Source organism: Corvus cornix, chromosome 8, assembly GCF_000738735.6.
Source record: "Corvus cornix cornix isolate S_Up_H32 chromosome 8, ASM73873v5, whole genome shotgun sequence".
Taxonomy (NCBI): Eukaryota; Metazoa; Chordata; class Aves; order Passeriformes; family Corvidae; genus Corvus; species Corvus cornix.
In genome coordinates, this window is record NC_046338.1 from 31,315,941 (window position 1) to 31,339,607 (window position 23,667).

Sequence of the window (23,667 nt, forward strand, 5' to 3'; positions counted from 1 at the left end):
AGACCTGTGTGCCAGCGACCCAGAGAGGCTTCCCTAAGATGATGCACAGGGAGGAGAGAGGGGATAATACCCAAGGAGAAGAAAAAGCGTTAACACTTAGCAAACACTTAGCATTTGGGAAGAAAACCCTGGAAAACTGTCATTATTGAAACACCTGAGCTGGAAGGGTGGATGAGAGAAACCATTTCTGAAACAATGTTCATTATACCAGTTATGCTTGCTTGTGTTAAACAACCTGCCTCAGTCCCCAGCCAGAGGGATCCACCTGCACGGAATTTAAACTCAGGTGATGCACCCACCTTTTCCTTTCACATACTGGGCTCGCTTGAAGCAGGTGCTCTTGGATAACTTACACATGTGCTACGCTTTTGCATAACCTATTGTAATCTACGGCGCATCCCTCAGCCCTGGAGCTGGGAAAGCATCTTCCCAGGAGAGAGAAAGCCCAGAATGGGGAATGAATTAGGCAGAGAAAGAGGCAATGTGGCATTTGAAGTGCCGTCCATCTGCGGACAACGCTGCGCTAAGCAACAGATTCACCATTCCAGTCACAGTGACAGGAATTTGAAAAATAGACTATCCTACAGGCAAGATCCCACAGGGACAAATCACACATTATTGTGACTACAGCCTCAGCTCAGGGGCCCGGGAATCTGGGAGCTTAGCTCCAGATCCAAATGCTTTGCTTTGGACTGATGTCTGCAAAGCAATTTTGCCATCCTGCTAATGTCCTTGTGGAGTGATCAAGAAGAGAGAGACAGACACAAACACTTCAGAATGACAAGTATGCTCTTAATTACAGTGACAGGCATCAAGAGAGAGTACAAAATAATAACTGGCTATGTCTTAATTTTGGGAAAAAAATTATGATCCAGATTAAATTGATACTTTTTTCCTATTCCCTGCACATCAGCACCGCATGCGTCACTTCAGTCTCTACTTTTCTCATTTGGAGATAGAACAATCTTTCAATTAAATCACGTATCTAATTAGCCTGTAATTGTAGGAGGGACACCAACTGTGACTTGCCTCTGCTGATTTTGGTAGCAGAGAAGCTGCTGCTCTCTCAGCTGTGATCGAACAGGTTTGTCACCAGGACACACAAAGGTGGAGGCCACCTTGTTGTCCCCTTCCCCTGACCTGTGTAACCTGTTAAAACTGGCACAGACCCTCCCTGAAGGCTGAGGGATTTGGCATTCCCTAACCAGAGCCACTCCTGGGTCTGCAGGTGGCACAACCACATCCTGAAGACACAGAGGTGTACAGGGAAACTCTGCATCATTAACTGGGGGAAAAGGAAGGCTTTAAGGTGACATTTGCAGAGGAGAACGAAGGAAGGGCAGCAATCTTCCCCACTGCCTCTCCCAAGGCTCTTATTCCTACCATGCTGCGATTTACTAGTGGAGGGAGCCACTGGTTAATCAAATCCAGATTCCTTGCTCATTTTTCTCCTGAAATTTGCTTCCTGTGTATAGAGCATTTACTCCAGCTGCAAATCCATGCTGCTAAGAAGGAACAGCCAAGCTTAGAGGCAGCTTACCATAATGGAGTGCAGTCTGGCCTTCCCCATCCTGAAAGAGAGAGAGACTTGATTTTAGAGGTATAGGTAACATTGTGGTAATACAAATAAATCCCAGTTTTAAAGAAATAAGCTGAATCACAGCAATGTTTTAATTGACTAGACAAACAGCCAGGACACCCAGCTACCTGACAGCTGGGATTTGAATCATTATCCACCATCACTCCCTATTGATGGATAATCAATATCTATCCACCCGTAAGAGTGCGTGGATCACGTCATGACGTGAGTATAATTCAGTTCATACCGTTATCACTTCCAGCCCATAAAAATGAAGGATTTCAGTCCTGTGGCCCCACTCTGGGATTCTCACTACTCCTGATGCTTTAGTGCAAGATGCCTCAGTGCAAACCCAGCTTTGGCCAACTACTTGAGAGAAGGGTAAAGAAGCGGACGCTCACACAGCTCAGTGCACTGCACTCTTCAGCACAAGGGAGCACACAGGGGAAAACATCCCCGTTCCTTCCACCTGAATAAATCTTAGGTTCCTGCTTCCAGAATTTAGGTCTACCCCAATGCCCAGGTTAAGTTCTGTTGAGTCAGGAAAGGGCACAGTGCTCAGGGATGAGAGCAAGTTGCCAAACTCATCCTTGTGAAACCCCTGCAGCGCAAGGGCAAAGCAAACGGCTTTGCCATTTTTGATCTGTAGGTGTTGGCACACAGCTCCCTGTTCCAGGTAACACTTCAGCCACTGCATCAGCTGCAATGCTCTGGGATGTGTGTCCCCTTCCCAGACTCCTGTGTCCCCTCCCCAGGGCTCTGCCGGAGTTGGTGCTTCACATCCAGCACTGCAAACCCAAGCACCTCACCCCGACACAGCCTCGTCCTGCCACCAGAACAGGTGAAAAACAGAAGGAAAGAATTACTGGTCCCTTTGCTTTCGCTATGCCAACCAGGATTAGCCTCTAATTCAGTTCTCTGCCTCCCCAGTTTATTTGCATGTCTATGGAGACTTAAGTTTTTAATTACCATCATCTTTGGGATTAAGGTGCAAATTCTACAGTCTGCTGTGGATTCTAGAGCAGGGGAAAGGGAAAACAAGGGGAGAACAGGTAGAAATTCCACTCATAGCTGGAAGCCTTCTGCTTTCCCAGTCTGTTACTCTGTTTGATATTAAGCCTGTTGAGCTGAGGAATTAGGAATGGCCTGTGTTTTGGGGTGGGAGGTGCCATGCTTTGCTCTGGGACACTGCACCAACATGTCAACCATGGCAGCAACAGGGACAAAAAGCCAGATGTAACAGGCATTTGCTGCCTGAAAATCCATTTAATGTCTTTCCAAGCAATGGGGTGGGAGGGTCAGATTCTTCCTTCCATGTGCCACTACGTGCCACTCATGTCTCTCACAGCAATGTTTGAAGACACCTCATTTCAGGAGCCTATGGCTGCCCCAGCCATGGGAGCGGAACGCAAATGGGTGTCATTAGATGGTACCACAAACCAAAGAACTGAGGGGATCACAGACAGCATCCATTGATTATTCCACACTAATAAGGTAACCAGTGTGAGCCAGTGCCCCTGAGTGCTCCTTAAGCACACACCTGCTCAGAGGAGTGACCGGGCCAGCACGGACTTCAGCAAAACACAGAGCAGGGCTGGAGAAGGAGAGGTGGGAGTGCTCCGAATGAGTTATTGGGAAGGCAGGATGTCAAATATGTGGGCTGGGGGATGGGAATCCAGCTCCCCTCTGCATCACCACCTCCAAGACTGCAGCCAACAAAACTCACAGGTGAATGGGACTGGAGCTGTGCAGCAGAAACCCCTTCCCACAGGAACACTTCGCTGCAGAACTCCCTATAAAACACACAGGACTGCTCCAGGAATCCTACAGACATTTGCTCCTCTTCCAAAGGCCTGCAGCAGCTGGCTGGGGCTAACAAGGTTTTTTATTTCTCTTAGATGTACTTCCTGGCATCTGCTGGGCTAAGGAGAGAGCGCTGGTCCCGGCACAGGAAATGCGTCTTTTTAATCCCAGTGTGGTTTTTAAAAAGAGCTACTAATCCAGTGTTATGCAAACATGGTTTGCACTTCATTCACGCTGTGGATTTTCCCCCAGCTTTGAGCCTGCCCAATGGCCAAATGCTATTTGTTACACTTCTCAGATGCCATGCTGTTTGCTTCTATTTCCTCTGTGACCAATTTTAATCCAGGTAAATGGAAAAAGTTCTAGTGTGGTCACTCACTAACGGCCTTGAAAGCCCTTGGGAAGCTGCTGATCTCAATCCCTCTTTGATTTGGCTTTTTGGAGCACCGTGGCTAATTGCAGCCTGATGCACCCAGCTGCTCCAGGTATGGCAGCGCTGAGCCTTCAGAGCAAAATGGTCACACCTGGAGACTAATCAACGATGGGCTGTGACAGTCAGGATTACAGCTCCCATTGTGGGAATTAGGTGAGACAAATATTGCCTGCCAGGCACTGGAAATGTCTGTTTTGCAATCAAACACCATGTGCAGAAGACGAGTGAAGATGACTTCCAGCTGGCCTTGATGCAAGGGATATTTCCTGATGTGCAACAGAAAGCAGCAGCCCCTTGAGCGTTTTAGGGTCCTTCTCCCAGGATGTGCCTCTGTTGGGATGAATGATCCCAAACAGTGAGCAGGCAGGTACAAACCTCTGTCCTCACCCCACTGGCACCAATCAGGAGCAGGGCATCTGCAGCGCATCCTCTGCAGCTGGGAGGAGCACGGAGATGCTGGCGGTGATCAGATGGATCCCTTCAGCAGATGGACCAAAGAGAAGCTGCTGAGTAGGGAAGCTGATGTTGGAGAGTGCAGAAGAGGAGATGGGCAGCTCTGGGCCAACAGTGAGCCAGGATGCCTCTGAGAAATGCCCTTTCATGCCTCTGTATCAGCTGGAAAAATGTCACTGTCACAGGCTGAAAAGGAGGAAACCTGCTCTGACTCAGTGAACTTCAACGCAAAAGAGGGGAAAAGCCAGGCTCAAAGCAGCAGCACACCTTCTGTAAAGGCTTGCAAGGCACTGCTTGGCCCTTGTCCCAGAGCCCTTTTAGCAATTCTCCATCTGGAACAAGGAGGAGCTTGTGGAAATGGCAGAACCCACACAGGCAGACAGATAATGACCAGAAAGAAAAGAAAGGCCATGGCACACTCAAATGTAAGACTGCTCAGTTCCAGACACGTTACTGACCAGCAAAAGATCTGATTCCAAGCTTTCCTCTTGCCTCCTAATGCCATGTGCCATCTCTGGTGGCTTCTACAGCCTCCTGGCACATCTGGCTGTGTCAGGGCGGCAGCTGAACTGCATGGCCTTTCTGGGAGATGCAAACCCACATGCCCACATCTACCAAACCCATCAAAACAAAGACACTACAAAACCACTGGTACCTCCTACATCCATGGCCTGCGACAGATGTCACTCAATGAAAATCCAACTACCAGTGGATAACTTATTGGATAACAGGATTTTGTTCTGCTCCTGAGAAATCTAAGCAAGAGAAATGAGAGAAGATGGACCGAGCGCAGATGGACCAACTGTCTTATCTGCTAAGTGGCACTGTGGCTGCTGCACGTCAATTCCGTCTCATAAGTGATGGGATTATATTGGTGTTGCCATCCCATGTTCATTCCCTGGGAATTTCTGTTCCTTGCTTAACCCAACACAAGTTCTGGACTGAAGGGCAGAGACAAGGAAACGGCTTGGCTAAACCTGCTGAGATGCTGTGCACTCTGTAAGACACGATTGCTGCTGCCTTGCCATTGCAAACAGACCATGACTGGCCAGTGTGTGGCTGTGGTTTCACGGGGCAGGTTTAAAAGCAGTGCTGTATAAACACTGATGGGTCAGAGCTGCTTCATTTGCCCTCCAGGCTGTGTGCAGAAACCTGTCAGCGGGAGGGTGGCCCGAAGGGACACCGCCTCCTCCTCCATCTCACGTGTTTCGTTTAGCACCAGTGAAGAAAGAGGAAGAACAAATCCATGCCGGTTACCTGGGTGAGCTTTGGTCCAGCCCGACCCTGTATCGGTGATGAAGCTGGGGCTGGGCCCTCCACACCAGCACAAGGGTCTGTAGGGGACCCCACAGCTCCTTGAGTGCTGCTCCACACCGAGACCTCACCTCGAGGCCTTCAGTCACCTCCCTAAGCACAGACACCGAGAGTGTGCAAAGCACAGCAGCAAACATCCACACGAACCCTGCCCTTTCCAGGGGCACCACATGTGCGCTTTATTTGAAGGTATTTTTCCCCCCACATCACCTCTTCTTTCTGCTCATTTGTGGCACCTTTTAAGGGGCACGATCGTTCCCATTGACAGACTCTGAATGTTGGCAGGGATCGCAGGAGATAAGAACGATGAGGTGATAAGAGGGTTTAACAGCACTGGGTCCTGGGCAGCACCATGGGCCAGAAGGAAGATAAATATTTACACTACATCTTTAGAAGGTGAGTGAATAAAAAGGGGCAGAATAATACAGACTCTGAACAAGCACCGGTGCTTAGGAGCTGTAATATAAATCTCTGCAGCCTCACGACACACACTCACTCAAGCCAGGGAAATGAAAAATAGCAAGAAAATACTTCCCTCCACTTTTAAAAAGAGTTTTATTTCTCATTTGTTTCTACTTTAGACTTCAACTTCCCAACAATTTACTTTAACCTCATCATCATCTTATTCTCTCTCTGAAATTTTCTCTCCAAGAAGACTGAGGGTAAGGCTACAGCTCAACACACCAGAATTTACCCCACCAATACTAAAACCAGGCAATGGGGGCTGATAGAACCATTCTAAACTCCACCAGAGGATTCAGCAGGAGACATCACCATGTGCATCCTTGGTCCCAGATCCAAGGCAGCTCAGGCACTCCCCAAGGACCAACACCACGGGACAAAGGATACAGAGCAACCTCGGCTAGAAGCAAAACCAAAAACCATGCACTGGTGACGAACAGCTGTTATTTAGGGATTGCCAATAACCCAGGCTGACAAGGGCAGGGCTTGGGCATCCTCTTAAGCTTGGTTCCTCAATTAACTCTCCCACCTCCTCTGCATGCGTGCAGGTTTGGCAGGCACCCCTCTCTTATTGAGCTGTCCCTCTCCAAGAGCTCTCAGCTCCCTCCTCTGCTCACCTCCTCCCATTCTGACCCTTTCCTGCACTGTGCCAGGCAGATATCCCCGAGGATGGAAGGTGCTAGACAGATTTTTATCATCACCTCTTGGGCCCTTCTCCAGAGCCTGCTGCCAGGCTATCATTTGGCCTATCTTCTAAGTGCCTCACAGATAAATTAGATCTGCATAGAGAAGCAATTATTACATTTCTAATGGCATGAACCCTTACAGCACAATCTGCTACTGAAAGGCAAAGAAAATTGCATTAGCTTTTGTTTGATTCAAAATTATGATCAAGGGAAGAGGGATGTTGAAGCCCTTTAAAGCCAAGCCTCTGAGCTGGGGATTTTTCTGTCTGGGGACCTCCCTACTTGTATTCACTGCTGGAGCTCATACTCGTGGTTCATTTAGGAGCACTAATTTGGAGGAGCCTCCGCTCACAAAGCTGCTGATAAAAGCAGATCTAAGAAAGCTCACAGGGTGCCCAGGAACCACCACTGGCTCCCTCCCGAAGCCTGCATCTGCTAATGCTCCCAAACGCCCCCGGCCCGAGGAGTTCAGTGTGCCAGCCTTATGCTAATCCCTCATCGCCCTAGTTTCTAACTGGTGCTGCACCTAAATTTCCAAGTGCAATTTCAATGGGATTTGTCACATCTACTGTGATCAGCATGTAGTGCTGCTGGCACAGATGCAGGCTCTCAATATCTCACCGCAGACATGGCTGTCATTAATTGCAGAACAAACTGATTTCTGAACCTACGCAGCAGCTCGTGCAGCAACACTGAAATTCTCAGGGCTGCTTTGCTGTTGAGCATTTTCATCCCATTCTGCAGCCAGCAGTCTGTGCCCAGCTGTGTACTTGGACATATTTATGGGTTATCCAAATAGTATTTGCTACTGCCTGTTACTTTCAGCACCAGGCATCTTGCTGGCCATCAAACAAGGGTGCTGGTGCAATAGCAAAGCTGCCAGGAAGCTGCAGGGACCAAAAGTGTGTTTGGCAAAGTCAGTGCCTAAAGCTGTAACAAGTGTCACGGGGCTGTGGCTGGGCCAGCCCCTGACAAACCATGCAAATGCCATCCCAAGCCATGGACAGGATGGTATTCCAAGGGGCAGGATGCTAAATTCTCTCTTCTCAGGGTGCTTCCCCACCCCCTCCCTGCATAAAAGTTAGTGCTCCTGTACTGCTTTATCACTTTAGCATGGCTGAGGCAGATACCTGCTTATTTAAGGGGCAGGATAAATGGGCTGAGACAGCTTTCCCATCCCCAATTCACTAGGGAACGCTTGGAAATTCCACCTGACACCGGGACCGCTCTGTGCTCTTAAACAATCTCCCGTCTGATCCGATTGTTCCCCAGTGGGGAGGCAGGCTGCAGCTAGCTCAAGAGTCATTGATTGGATTAACAGCCTAATTCCCAACAGATGAATAGAATACTGATGTCTTGTCAGCCCACATCATAGAAGGAAAACACAATCTGCTTCTACAGCCCCGAAATTTAACCCTTTGCTTCCCTGCTCCCCCCTCCCTGGGGCAGGATGCCGGGGTCCAGCACTTTCAGCTGTAGATCCTACCTATTTGAATGAAAAAAGATGTATTAACCTTTGGGACACTTTGCCTAATCACTGACATACCATGGGATCACACGGTGTTTTCTGTAAGAAACCCTCTTCTCACCCTTTCCACACAGAAGAGATTTATACCAGGGACTTCTGCTGTTTTTTCTCCTCTCTTTTCCCACCTGCCAATACAGGGAATACTGTATGCTTCACAGTAAGCTGCTGAAAATTCATTAGCTTAGTGATACTTATCCTGAAATACACAGATATTGAACGTTTTCCAAGTCTATCATTTGATCAGGAGGATGGATCTGCCTGGAGAGGAACACCCAGCCATCCTGCAGGAGAAACATCCCTGCAATGCCCTTTCCCTCCAGCAGCTCTTGGCAAGCCTTGGGGCAGGGAAATGAAGCCGGGCACATCATTTGCTCTTGGAGAGCTTCTCTTCTCCACCTCCTAATGGAGACACTAATGTTTTCTTACCTCATAGAAAGACTGTGATAAGAAATTAATTGCTACTGGTCAAATGTTCACTACCACAGAAGCGGGACTGTGTGCATATTAAAGAGATTCTCCAAGAACAAAATTTATTTATGGACTCCTTGGCACTGTCTGCATTTATTTCCTTGTTCAGGAGACAAGAATAAATAAATATCATCTGGTTTTAAGGAATTAATTCAAAATGACCCTATTTTTTTTCTCAGATCACTGGGGTCCATAATGCCGTGGGGTGTTTTTGCTTCCAATGCTCACCTTTTATGCTCTAATTTACAAGACAGGCAGGTATGTGAGGGTGTTACTGTGAGGGTGGGCAGGCCCTGGCACAGGGTGCCCAGAGAAGCTGTGGCTGCCCCTGGATCAAGGCTGGGTTGGACGGGGCTCTGAGCAGCTTGGGGTAGTGGAAGGTGTCCCTGCCCATAGCAGGGGGTTGGATCTGTGTGGTCTTTAAGATCCCTTCCAACCCAAACCATTCTAGGGACAGGGGGTGCTCCGTGCTCACAACATGGGCAGTAGGGAGGCACTAATGACAGAGCTGCCCTAACCAAAATAATTAGCCAGAGATGCCTCATTGACTCAAACAATTCAATGAATGCCCTATTAGTATTTTAAAGTGATTCAAATTATTAGCTCTTTTTACAATTTGAAACCATAATGTTTAATTCTCATCCCAGATGTGAATTGTTCCAGAATGGCAATAAATAAATAAATCCAACGAGCCCTGTCCAGCCCAGCCCCTGTCCTGCAATATGGGTGCATTGTACATCCATGAATCCAGGTTAAAGATGGGGACTGGGGCAGTTGTGCCCTGGAACCAGCAGACTGCAGGCTTTATAAATACATACAGAAATAATTAAAATCTAAGGGGTTTAGAAGGGTTAATCTCCTTTAAATAATCTCTGCCACAAAGCCTGTAAAGTCACTGCTGGCATGGTGCCCGCGTGGGACCGGCTGTTGGGTATCAGGACAGCACGTGTGGATGGGAGCAGGGAGATGAGGAGGCAGCGGTGCCCCTGGGCGCTGCTCCCCCTCCGGAACTGCCCAGGGGCTGCGGGCGCCGGAGCCAGCGCCAACCAGCAAGTCAGCATGCCACTTGCTCCACCTGATTAAAGAGAGAGAAGGAAGCTTGATTAGGCTGCTAAATTTAGCAGGCTGGACGGGAGACAGCGGACACAGCGGGAGCTGAGAGCCACTGCTCGGTTCACCTCAGCCCTTGCTGACTGCAAGGCAAATGCTGCCACTCTGCCTTTCCAGGCATCCTCTTTGTATAAACAAGTTGTTAAAGCCAACTGAGTCACCATGAGAGAGAAAGAAATCCAAAAGAAAGCAGGGAAATCACCCCTGTGTGGGCTAACTGAACTCACGAGTTTGATTCCCTCGATCTGGGCAAAGGCAGGCTCAACTGGAATGCCCGGGAATGCCACGGCAGAGCTGGAGCACTGTCAGGGAGGTTGTGGTGTCATCGTGATAATAGGCACGGCTGCAGTAAAAACCAAGTCACAATGTGCTGCAGGAGGAGCAGAGGTGCTGCTAACGGACCAGGGGAGCTTTTTCTCCTTCAGGTTAGTGAGGATAAAGACTTTGGAGACTCTGTTTTGGTCCCATAAACCTTCCTTGGCTTGGTGTGCAAGATCAGCACTTTCCATGTTGAGACATTCTGAAGCATCCTCTGAACTCATTAGATGAGATCTGGATTTTATTAAGCCAAGCTTGAGAAAGCCTGGGCTAGCAGGCAAGCTGAGCTCCAGTGGCCAATAGCCCTAGCATGAAAGGCACTTTTTTTCTCTTTTCCTTTAGAAACACCCAGTGCCAGGAGCCTTGCTCAGACACTTCCAAGCACCTGAGGATAGTGCTGTGCCCTGCAGCCTCCAGACAGCCTTTCCTTCCCAAGCATGCCTGTTTCTTAAGGATGATGACTCCTCTTTGTGGCTAATCTGGAATTAGAGAGGAGGTTCACACACTCACAGCCGTCTGCCAGAGGGGGAAGGCATCAGAGCCTGGATCCTGCCCCGAAGTGGACCACTGCCAGGGAGAAGCCAACTGCATGTGTTGACTTAAGAAGCTGCCACCTCATCACCACAAAGGGTTGCTGTTTTTGTGACATCCAGCAGCCTTTTAGCAGCCTCCGTGAATTCTATTAGTAGCTGATTTACCATTTGTTATTTTATAAATGGCATGAAGCTGCTCTTTCATTTGCTCATGCACCACCAAGTACAACTACGCGTCAGACTCTGAAAACTCAGTCTGTGATCACTGGGGCTGTTTCCCGATGGAAGAAAGGAGAAATAAATAGTGAGGGAAGAGGTTTATTGGTACTGCTTATTCACAGACAGCCAGGTTTCCAAACAGCTATTAATGAAGTGCCACTACTAAAGAAAAAAAAAGGAAAAATGTCTGGAGAAAACTGCCTCAGGACATCCAACTGTATCAGTAACTGGAATTTCTCGACGGAGCCACAGTGCTATTAAAATACAGCTGAACTAAGTACTTGCAGTTTGGTCTGTCATTAGGTATTTAGTGAGATGCAAAATTGATCTTCCCTTTAAAGGGCTCTTTCAAAGCCAAGAGGCAGCACTTGCTCCCTCCTTGTGCTGTATAATAGCGGTGTCCCTAATGAAATTCAGCAGGAACTGGAGGCAACCAGGGAAAACCGCAGCCAACTTTTAACAGACAGATTTATGTTCAGCGGTGTCCTGCTCTTCGAATGAGTTATTCTGCACAGGGCAGCAATAACAGGTTCTCCATTCATGGGTTGTACAAGCGTGGCAGAAGGTCAAGTTCCCTGGTGGTGCTCGCTCTGAGCCGAGGGCTGGGCTGAGCAGGTCCATCCCATTTCCTACTAAAGCAGCCCGGGGAGCCCGCTGGGACCAGCTGGGCCTAGAACTGGGCCCAGCCCACTGGAGCAGATGGCAGGTGCTGGTGTGGCAGCCGATGTGGGGCAGCGCTGAACCAGTGACCTCAAGGTGAAAGGCTCCGCATCTCCCATTATCAATCCCCAGAGCCCCCTCCGGAGTAAGTGTTGATACATTAATCTTTCTGACTGATGGAAACAAACCGTAAATATAACATTCCACAGGGGAATCTTCATTTATATTGAGCCAAAACTCTGCTTAAAAATGTAAAGTTAAGGGCAGGTTTAGGTTTCAGCCTCCCATCAGAAATGTTCCTAGTTAGTGCCACCCTTTTTCCCTTCCAAGTAGCAAATTTAAAGAGCACGTCATCACCCATTAGTCTGAGCACAGCCGCAGCGTGGAAGGCTGCAGTAAATAATAAACTGGTGTTTGTGTTTCCTCCTGTGCATGCTGTCCTCCTAAACAGTTTAATAACAAAGGAGTAGATTTCCAGGCACTGCTGGAGTGCCTCGATGAAGCATGTGGTGTAGGATAAATACCTCCACATCAGGACACTTTTCAAAGCCATCAGGCAGAGGGGTCAGTCTGTTGCGGGTTTTTTTAAAACTGCGCAAGCTAATGCTTTAAGAGTGCCTTGATGGAATCAGGGAAATTGGATTGTCCCCCCATTTGCTGGCCTAAAACAAGCCTTTTTTTATTTATCCCATTAGAGGAACACAAGAGAAACCTTTTAAATGTCACTAAAATTTTCCCTGCATTGCAAAACCCGGTCAAAAGGGTTTTAATTTTCCCTGAGACCTCTTAAGTAATGCAGTATGTCAAGATTTAATACCTTGTGTGTAGGGGATTGTCTGTATCCTGTGCTGTTTCACCAGGGTGACTCCATAGGGTCGGTCCTGGTCACTGGATTTGGTCCCTGTCAGCACTGAGCTGCCCAAACAGCCCACACCACTTCAGATCAGGTCTGCTGAACAAACAGGCAAGTGAAAACAAGGTGAGATGCAGCTTCCCCTGGCCCAATCCAGGACTACCAACAATTCAGCAGTGCTGCTCACTCTCCAGTGGTTTCATTTTGTGAGCTGGGGCTCTCTGGTTTTGGGAAAGCTTGTAATTTTTAGGCTTTATTTACTTATTCATAGGAGAACTAGGGAGAATTGGCAAGAGGAGCTTTTGTACGTAAGGCTCCACATTCCCCTAGGATATTTAACACGACAAACAGAGCAGTATCACAAGCAGAGCCCAGGACTGCAAACTGGCAGCGCACAACACGCTAAAGCACACTGGCTAAAGATGGCAACAGGGCCACGGAGCCTTTGAAGGCTGGGCTGGTGCCCACTCCAACCTTGCTGTCCCAAGGGCTGGGGGCTTTAATGCCCAAACAGCCTCCCATGGCCTCCTGGAGCTCACCCCACTTGTCAGCCAGCCTGGGAGCTATGGGTGACCTGACCTCCCAAAGCAATCCCAACCAGTAACGTTTGCTGCTAAAAGACACCATTACTCTGCTCCAATGGGATATGGGAGTTCTCTATCCATGCTATCCATGTTTCTTTTTGCAGACAGAGAATGTGGCATACCCCAGTGGAAGAGGACTTGGGATGCCAAATCATTTTGGGCTGAGATTGTAATTCTCCCCAGGCCTGGTTTTGCAGAGAAAAGAGGAATTGGAGGGCAACGAGCATCCGAGCTGGGGTATGTGAGCCTCCAGTCTCTTGTCCCTGAATTCACACAGGTGCACGGAGAGCTGGGAAAGGTGCAGAGCCCAGCAGATTGAGCAAGACGAGGCACATCCCAGCCTCTCAACCAGTCACAATAAAACGCAGTCCTGAGACCAAGACATTGCCTCCTGATCTTCCCTGTAGGACTGCATAATTTATTTTACAAAATGTCACAATCCTGCAAGAAAATTGAAAAAAGGGGGTAGGGAAAAAAGGAAAAAACCTCAGACTGGCTGGTTATTGGACCAAGGGCTGTGTTAAAAGGATCAGGAGGTGGTGGGCCAAGCGGTGGGGGAGGGAATGGGATAAAGCAGTGGGTCTAATCAAATCAGTTGCAAAAGCTGCAGCCTCTCGGAGTTAACCTTGCCAATCAGGGAGCGAGCGGGAGCATGCCTGCGCACATTAAAGCGGGAGCGCGTCCTTGAACCCGCCCGTCCTCCCCGCAGCCCTCGGCACACAGCAGAAGCAAAGCCCAGCATTGGGCTCCCTCCTCAGCCTCGCTCAGGTGGAAGTCAGCACGGCAAAGGCAGCTCGGAGGCTTCCCTGTGATTAGAGGTGAGCCCACGGGATTAGGCCGGCAAGAGTTGGAGAAATGTTAAAAAACAAACAAACCAAAACCAGGGAACAAAGGGAGAAGCCCTCCCATTGACAAATGCTGCTGCATGGAGGCTGGCAGCTGTGAGAGGCATTACTAACCTTCGCTAATGACTAAGGGCACTGAAGTCACTTTAAAATAAATATTCACTAGGAATTACACGGGTAATCTAAAGGGATTATCCTGCTGCCTTAACAGGTCCATAAACTAAACATTAAATGGTCTACACAAGTGTTTGCATTAATTTTGACCCAAATCAACCCTTCTGCTAAAAGCCTTGGAAAGCCAGATTCAATTTTGGAAACCACGTGTCTGCTCAGAGTTAGCATTCTTATAGGTTCCCCCAGATCCTCTGTTTTCTGAAGGAAAAGCAGGGCTGAGCTCTCGGAAGCCAGGAGCCTGCCAGCAGCCAGGGAAAGGCTTTAGCAGAAACAAACAGAAACTCAGAACACGAAGCAGGCAAGCACAAATCCAGTCTGCCACATAACCCAGACCCTGTGGCAAAAGTATCCGTGTTCAGAGTCTTGGCTCCAGCCTGTCTTCCCTAGGGAGACAGGGAATGCCCAGCATGGGGAGAAGGAGCTCTGCCACAGAGAACGGGACAAACCCTGTGCCTCAGCTTCCTCAGCTACAAAATGGGGAACATGTCATGTGCTTTCCAGCTGAGGCACTTGTCCCTGTGCCTCAAACTCCTGGAGGGGAATTCCAGCTGGCTCAGGGCTGTGTGTTTGAGTGAGGCTCAGCAGCTCATTCTCAGGTGGGTCAGGAGAGCAGGAGCTGAGGCCAGAGGGGCTGGATGATGAGCTGAGAGCAGCTCCTGTGCACCAGGTGGAGCTCCTGAGAATAACTTCATCATCTGTACCTGAAAAAGTACAGTGTAAAAACAGAGATGCCTCAAAGCATTTGAATACTTGAACTTGAAATTTGAATTGCATTTGAATCTGAAGAGCCTATCAGACAGAGAGAATAAATAAAAGTACAGCAATGCTTCCTTCCAGCAGGCATTTCAGACCCAGACCTGGATAAAGGACTCAGGGTCTTCCTCATTTCCCAGCCTGCAGTCTTGTAGAAAATTAGGAAAGTGACAGACATGGTCAGGATGCTTGAAGCACAAAAATATGCTACACCAATGGACCTGAAGTCCCTGGAGTCCTTCTGCGTCCTCTGTACAGCTCAGGGAAAAGAAGAGTCAAACACAATGGGAAGGTGTCAGGGAAAGCAGTCCAGAAAAAGCTCAGTATTTAAAAAGCTCATTATTACTGACGGAGGGAAGAAAAACATGTGCAACCGTTATATTTTCTGAAGACTTTTTCAGAAGTTCCTGCCTTTCTCTTTTTAGGTTAGAAGAAGCTGTGGAAGTCTAACCTGGTAAAACCTAATTTCACAGAAAATCTTCTTTGAAAGCCTTGGCAATAGGAGTGGAAGTGCTGTCTGAAGGCAGCGTGGAGGAGTGCTCCAACAGCAGCATTTTAAACTCAAATGCCAGGAAAACAGTAAGAGCAGGTGAAGCCAGTTTTACACACCCTCAAATGAAAAATCATCCCACTAAATGAGATTTCTTCCCTCTGAAATACATATTTTTATGAACTTCTGGATATATGCTAGAAAAAAATTAACAGATAGAAGCAACTTCTGTCTTCAAAGAAGATGAATTCTCCCCCTCACTTTTTAAATAAACAAATAGCCTCAAAGTTTTCTTTATGTACCACCAACAAGTGATAAAGGGGAATAGATCAACATCCTCCTCACTGAGGAGACCTGAAGCCTTAAACAGGGATCCAGAGTACCTGCAGAGCACTGCAGGCTTGAAGTGGGCAGGAATCGCTCTGACGTGGCTGTGAGCAGGGAACACCTGTGGGACTGACTAATATTTGCTGCTTTGTGCTGCAGCCACCAAGGATGGGAGTGGAAGGGGAGATGTTTCAGCAGCCAGTCACTTCTGCTGCAGCCTTGCTCCAAGCACCAGGAAGGCTCCTGGCCACGTTAAATACGGATATTCAGCTGTCAGCTGATTCCGGAAAAGCTCCACCAGAAAGCCATCAATCAGCCCAGGAAAACTCACCCTACTGCACATCCTGGTCACACCATAAAGCCTCCCAGCACCTAAGGCAGACTGGAAATGATGGCTCAAGAGCTACAGTTTGTACTGAACACAGCAGCCCTGAACACCTAATTCTATCTACCAAGAGTTTATGCCAGTAAAGCCCTTCTGTGGGCTGCATCAATGTCTGGTGCCTCATGAATACTGAACTTGGATCTACCAATGCCCTGATCACTGTATTTCTCTGGGCTGATACAGGCAGCAAGGTCAGGAAAAGTTGGGCACTATCTGGAAACAAAGTTTTGTTTGATTGTCTTCCCAAGGTTTCCTACGGAGTATGGGTGATTATTGACTGACTATGCTCCCTCAGGAAACCTTTTCTACAGAACTTCAAGTCCTGTAACCAGGACTTCTAGCTCCCACACTCCTTTTGCTATTCTATTAATTGTTCTGCTAGACTTCCCCCATGTCTCATGACCATGTGAAGGAAGAAGTCCCCAAGTCCCTGTGATTTTTATGCAGTTGTAGCTCTCATCGGAGCAACTGTGCAGCAGCATAAAATTCAAAGATAGACAGCTTCCCTGGGTGGCTTTTCACACCTTGAGTGCTCAGGAGACAATACCCTTCTCCGAGAGGAGGCACAGTACTGGGGAGAGATGGTACATATTAATTTCTAAAAGAGGATTTTAATCATGCAACGTCCTCTGCAGTCGCACAGAATTTAATCTCATTGCTGACAGTGGGTGATGGGGGAGCATGTTAAGTGGAAAAGTTGTATTCAAGACCTTCTTGCAGATATGTGCTACAGGCAGTCCCTTGGGAGGAAGAAAATGACCCAAACCTGTCTCTGTGGCTGCTGACCACCCTGGCCCAGGGCCCCCACAGGCCCCATCCCCTCACAGAGCAGAAATGCAGGCGCATTCCCAAAGTTCTGCACAAGGTTCAAGTACACGTGGTAATACAGTTAGCATTTATCAAGCCTTCCTTTACAAATATTGATTTATTAATCTAGGCAAGACCCAGGGATATAGACACATAGTATTCCCATGCTGGTTACAGAGACTGAGACACACGAAAAACCCCACTGTCTGACTTGCTCAAGGTCAAACGAGGAAAACAGCCCACAGCCAGGATTAGTTTCAGGATGCCGAGCTCCCAGTGCTATGCTGTGACTGCCAGGACACACTGTCCTTCTCCACACTAAGTCTTCCCTTTCTTTCACCCAAGTCTGCGTTTAAGGCCACTCTTAACTTCACTTTGTGACAGGGGAAGGAAACACTGAAGTTGGAAACCATAAGCTGAGAACTCAGACTCTCCCAGCTGCTACGGAGCCCCGCCATGACTGGGCTGGCACCTGCTTTTGCACAGTTATCCTCAGTCTTCTTCCACTTCTACTTGCAAGCAGCTTAACCACTCTTGGTCAACGAAACAATTAAGTGTTAAAAACAAAAATCCAAAAGGAATTAATACAATTTGTTTCACCAGTTTTTAAATGGGACCTTAAAGTTTATATAATAAGTTGTACTTGGACTCATGAAACAATTCTTTTTTAGAAGCTTCCATGAGAGCAAAGAATGTTGGTGACAATCAGTGCCCAGGACGGGTGAAATCCAGTGCTTTTTTGCCCCTCTAAAATAAAGAATACTTCCCTAATATATTCAAAGTTACGACACCCCAAGTGATGACCTGACAGAATACAATTCCATAAAAACCCCACAGTTCAGTGAAAAAGGATTTGTCTGGCATGTCTGACAGCCGCTTTCTAAAGCAAGCCAAACTACTGAACAGGTAACTCACCCTGAGCATCCTTCTGAGGTATTAGACCAGCTTTGGACTCCTAATGGGTAAAAATTAAGTATGAGACAACAGCTCTACCAGCTTTAAACTCCTGAGGAACTGGAAAGAATGACCATAAACTTTTGTACACAACAGCCTCGCCTGCAGCACAGGAGAAGTGTAAAAAGTTAAAGCATCTGAGCAATGAATACAGACTAAATCTGAAGGAACAGCTTTTAGAAGACAAGAAATTAGGAGAACCCTGCAGAACTCTGCAGGAAAATCATGGCAAGGCTCTGGGCACACTTCTCTGTGATTTATGCTGCTGAATGCACGGGATGTTCTGTCCACTCTCCGCTGGCCTGGAACATGGGAAGTGTTGCTGCTCAGGCAGCCAGAGCTGAGCCCAGAGTCTCAGGGCAGACAACAGACAGCATGAAAAAAGAGGATAAATTGTTATTCAACACTGAATGCTTAATGACAGAATGAAGGCCTGTGTCTGGTCCTCATCTTTCTCCAGTTGCTCCTTATTTTTCTTCCTGAAATCCTTGATTTTTGTTAACAAAACCTGAGGAGGAAAGTTGACTACGTGAATGTGCCAGACATACTCTTCTTTACGTAGTATGTAATTAATAAATACAAAGAAAATTCTATTTTGTTTTTCCTTTCAGTCATATTTATGATGTGATTTTAATTTATTTTTAAGAAGCATTTGAAAATTTCCTTGTAAAGGCTTTTTAAAAATTAAATTCTAATTCCATTCAGATGTACTTGGGCACAAGACAAAACAAAAAACTGAATAGTCTAACAGAGACGTTTCATTTGCTGTTTTCTATCCTGATTCAAATGTAAAAATTAAGAATGTTAACAGACTAGGTTAAACTACATAATTAAGCAAACACAGGCAGACACTGTGTAGCTGATCAGCAAATGAAGAACTAAATTTACTATAAAGGCTGTATCTAGCTGCAAACGAATGTATTTTAATGACTACTAACCAATGAAAATCAACCTTTCCTTAGAAAAACAAGCAAGAACTAGATTTAAATTGATTATTAAATCAATTATATCAATCTAACCTGTCAGAACCCCCCTCATCAGAGTCACTGCTGGATGCAGAGCTGCTGCTCTACGGTATGGCCACCCAGGCAAAACACAAAATGATACAGTGCCAAAGGTACAGTGACACACAGCACCTTCCCAGAACATCCACCCAAAGTTACACCACAGGCTCCCAAACAAAGCATATCCACTAATGCATGGGGCCCATCAATATGTCCTATTTTCCTCTATTAAACAAACATTAAAAAAAGTGGGTCCCTGTAAGAGCCTGAACCATTTTGAGAGTCTGGTGAAGCCTGACTGACTTTCATTTCTCACAAAAAAAAAAAAAATTGTGTTTAAATGTAAAGCAACTGGTTGCAGCATTGTGGGATTAGTTGGATGGATCCTTCTGTGGATATAATCAGCTTAATGGCAACAAAGGTCACAGTGCAGTTAGTGCAGCTGTGACACTCACAGCATTTCACCGAAGGGGAAGGTTTGCACCAGGCTGGAACAGTCCCTTTTTATTTCCAGCCTCTTTCCCTCTCTCTCTCTCTCTCCCTGCAGTCAACATCCCCATCAGCTCCATTAGCATGAAAGAATTAAGGAGGGAAATGGGTAGGGTGGAGCAATTTACGTCTGCGGGTCAGGATACTTACACAGCGTCATATAATTCAATTAAATGGACAAATAAAGTGGTGCTAGTTGTTTTCCAAACTCAGGTTAATTTTAACTTAATTCCCACATTGCTGTGGGCCAAAGGGCTGTCTGAGGCTGCCTTACACGTGGCTAAATGGCCAGCTGTCTCTCATGGAACAGAATACTGTAGGAGTCCTCCTGCTCTTCTCTTAGGATGCTCTTAAGAGCATCCTTACTCTGAGGATATTCTTAGTATCCTCATCTTCACACAACAAAACTGAACTGCAGACTAAAACTGAAGACTTGATTCCCCTAATTACAGCTCTATTTGCACTGGCAAATTAATTGCTTCATATTATACCATTTCTCACTGTTGTATTGCAAAAACACCCCAAACAGTAGAACATAATAGATGGGAGATTTCAGCTTGTCCTGTAAGAAATTAAGAAATGCTATTTTCTAGACTTCTTAAATTAAGACTTCCATCATTAAATCCACTGGTCTTCCTAGCACAGACAGTATTAACATTTACAGAAAATAAGCAACTAAATCCTAATTTATTTACCACTAATTATTCTCTTCCTGGGTTTTGCTTCCTCCAGGAAAGTCCCCTGAGATGCAGGTGAGTGCACTAATGACTGAAAACAGCTGAGGATAAAGACCAAAGACGCACAAATCTATTATGTGGAGGGAACTGATGGATATGGCAAAAGTAGGAACACCTTAGGAACAAGCTGATCACTGTAGAGCTTGCTCAGGTCTTCCCTCTCAGCTGGTACCACTCAGGCCCGTGCAGCTGCTCTGTGGAACTAGACCTGTGAAGGAGAACTAATTTCCATTTGCAGAACAAAGATCTTTTTTCAGTACCACAATGTTTTGTAGCCCTTAAAATAAATCAGTGTTTGAAGATCCACTGCACTCTCCATAAATAATGCGAGCGTTCCTCCTCTGCCTCAGCCAAAATTTCCTGCCTCCAAAACGTCAGCGCAACGCCCCGCTGTCAACCTCCCCACCAGGAATACTTGCACTTCAGCACTTCTGCATGGATATAATTTGTAAAGTGCTAGGCAAATAAGCACACTCTGGACTGGGAAATGTTATTGACAGACTACCTGGCACGAAGCTTTCAAGCCCACCAGGAACATCGGGAGGCCAGATCCGCACGTGTCAAGTCCATCACCTCAGGAGGCTTTCAAAGTTTTGCTTTTTGTGACGCTACAAAATGCATCTCCAGAGCCATTATATGAATTAGTTGGAAAGGGGTAGGGGGGAAGGAGGAGTAGCTAAGAACAGCAATACACCCTATGAGGACATTTAGAAGCATCTGGCTCTGAGATATTAAGAAAGGAAGGAAAAATTAATCATGCTGGCTGGGAAAAAAAGCCTGGCATCAGCACAGCCACCTTGTCATAAGGCAGATATGAATAATGTGAACCCCCAGGGAACACTCAGACATCTGAGAGATCCACTTGTTGGCTCTTACTGAGTAGGCAGGTTTAACTGATGCCTCTTTGAAACCTTCTGAATCTTATGCTAAAACACTGCTTAGGATTTTTAATTTTTTTTTTTTTTAGCAGAACAGAACCCTCGGTGCTGAAGATCAGCTATTTCCTGCATTTCTCTCTTTTTCCTAAATGGTAGCAAAGAGAGGACACCTAACATTCTGCAGACCTGTAGGTCAGCTGCCCAGTAGCTACATGGGAGAGAAACGGAGGTGAAAATGGGTTGACTGTTTTGAAAAGAGAAGAAGCAAAAAGGCTCTTGCTGGAATGGGGAAAACCTCACCTGGCCAGGACACCACAACTTAAATATTAGCTTAGATTAGGATGTAAATCTGTGGCAGCAACAGTAACTAGAACTCACATTTTCAAGAGAATTTATTAAGCCAACAAAAGCTGGTGAAGCCCTCTTTTTTTTGTGCCTGGTTACTTCTCCAGAGCTGCCGCAGTCTTTCCTGCCTGACACACTGAAAGCCAACACCATAAAGGAACCACGACCTGCCTGGATTTGGGAAATGAGGAACATTGCTAAAAGCACACCAGGCACACCCAATATTCTATTTCTGATCTCTCGGACCATCTGTGACTTGCTACCACTCCAGATTCCCAGGACACACAGCTGACCCACTGGAGTGCAGCACCAGCTACAAACCAAGTGTCTCAAAGACCAAATGGTGATGGAAAAGAAGTTTCTGTGCTATTTGATGATGCAGGAGATGCTACCATTGAAGCCAACAAGCAGCCACGTCACACAAGATGGGTTGTGGCTGGCAACTCGAGATGGACAATTCCCCAGTTTGGGAATTCTGCTCAGAAGTTCTTTGTTCAGAAACAGCAAACTCCTATGTTTAATTGGCAGATGATGTCCTGGAGGCCAGAACTCTACCAGGTGTTTCCACTAGCTGGGCACAAGATCAAAAGCATCACCCATCCAGAAATGAGTGCCGTTGTCTGCTTGAATCAGAACCAATTTTGCAGCTGGGTGACCATGTTTTTAAACCACCCTATCCCAGAAGGAAACATTTTCTGCATGGGGTACAGCTGTGATACATTCCTATGCAAATAAAGCAATTTTCTCTTTTTCTCTATGAAAAGTCTCCCATTTCTTCTCCATCGCTGATTCTTCCCAAAGGACTTGGTAAAATGCAGCACTTGCAGGGGTTTTTAAACTGATCCCAGCAAGGGACACATTCAGCCGTGGGATACACGCCAGTAAAAGTCCCATTGACTTAAGTGAGGAATTCACGTGTTTGTCCTTTGCCAGAAGTCCTCAGTACTGACACCTCACCATCCTTTAAATCCTCAGTAAAACTCCTCCTGCCATGACCCTCCGTGTCACCCCTGTCTGGCATCGCCTGGGGAAGCCGTGAGCCAAGAACACCATTTTTCTGCTGATCTCTGTTTTGTTCTCTGACTTCCATTCAGTCAGCCTTCCCATTTGCACTACCTGTGGCACTGCATCTGATGCCAAGATGCCTCTTTGGGATAGGGATGGTCTTTGCTCTTGCTTAATGCTTTGACTTAAAATTTAAATGGGCACAAGAGGAACACTTGAACTGATAGGCAAAAAGAAGCTGATGTAAACCATGCCTAAATGACTAGTTTATACAATCTTCTCTTTTTGACTCAATACACATTTATAACCTTTACACTGTGGTTTAGCCCAGCTGACTGGGCTTAGCAAGTTGTTTCTTTCCAGCTGATGACAGTGAACTGACTACATCCACGCTCAACTTTTCCATCTGAGAAGTAAAATGAATGATTTAAGGTCACCACAGCTCTGAGTTTTCCTGCTGCTGTGAAAGACCCAGATCAAAACTGCCTCCACAGTTTAAATTAACCTCTTTTACTCTGCAATTAGCACTGGAGGTAAGGGTGCATGTGATCACTTCCCATCACTCCAAAAACAAGCCCTTGGTCATTAAGCTGTGAAAAATGGATCACTTGCAATTGCTGAGCTGTAACTTTACAAATCTCTTCTGAGTCTGACCACTGGAATTCAAAGTGTAATGCTCAATTTCATACCACTTCAGAGCCAAATTACCATGTAATCTGTGAGCATCGCTTGAAAATATCCCCACAACAGCAGCAGGAATAGGACGCCACAGAAGGGAACCAGGCAGCTTTGGCAGACCTGGCTTCTCACTCAGATTTCATCTGCACAGTCCAAACATGATTAAAACTTGAGTTTAAAAAAAAAAGAAAAAAAAAGAGTGAATTGGGATTTCCTGAAAACAGGTAACTTGGCCTCTGGCTGAGTCCCAGCACATGTCAAAGTTTCTTTGTAGCAGGTTCCATCCAGCCTATTGCTTTCTGAAACACTTCGCTTGTCTTCCTTCTGTGTTAGACAAAGTCAACCAGTCCAAACTCCTTCCTTCCTGTTTTGTTCATTAATCCCTACCTGGATTTGAGAGCTGTGCTGAAAGAGAGACTTTCTCATCCAGTCACCAAGCCTGGGAAGGAAAATGCCCACAGACTGAGCTGGGGCTCAATCTTTCCTCCTCTTCCAGCACCTTGCACACACACAAAGCTCATCACTAACCGTGCTCAGCAGCAGGGACATGTGGGGTTTGCTCCACCAGACCTCCAAACCAGTCCTGGATAAGAATAATCTTCAACTTTATTCCCATGCCTTTCCCCTGCCTCACAAAAATACTGCTGGATATACAGTAAAGGCAGGAAATATCACAGGGAGGGGGAAAAAAAATCAATTAAAAGAAATTTGCAAACGATTGTGTTAGAGCATCTCATTTAAAGCAGCCACTTTTTATCTGCAGGGCAAGTTAATTGCAGTACTATCGTGGCAG

The 23,667-nt window shown here is 46.6% G+C and overlaps 1 protein-coding gene across 1 annotated transcript in view; it reads right to left on the bottom strand.

Moving 5' to 3' along the window:
• The window catches only part of ACBD6 (acyl-CoA binding domain containing 6), an 81,227-nt gene that overhangs the window by 3,062 nt on the left and 54,498 nt on the right, over positions 1-23,667 (bottom strand). Inside the window, exon 7 of the mRNA XM_039556150.1 lies at positions 1,541-1,571. Coding sequence (XP_039412084.1) covers positions 1,541-1,571 — 31 coding nt within the window. The remainder of the gene's footprint in view (positions 1-1,540; positions 1,572-23,667) is intronic.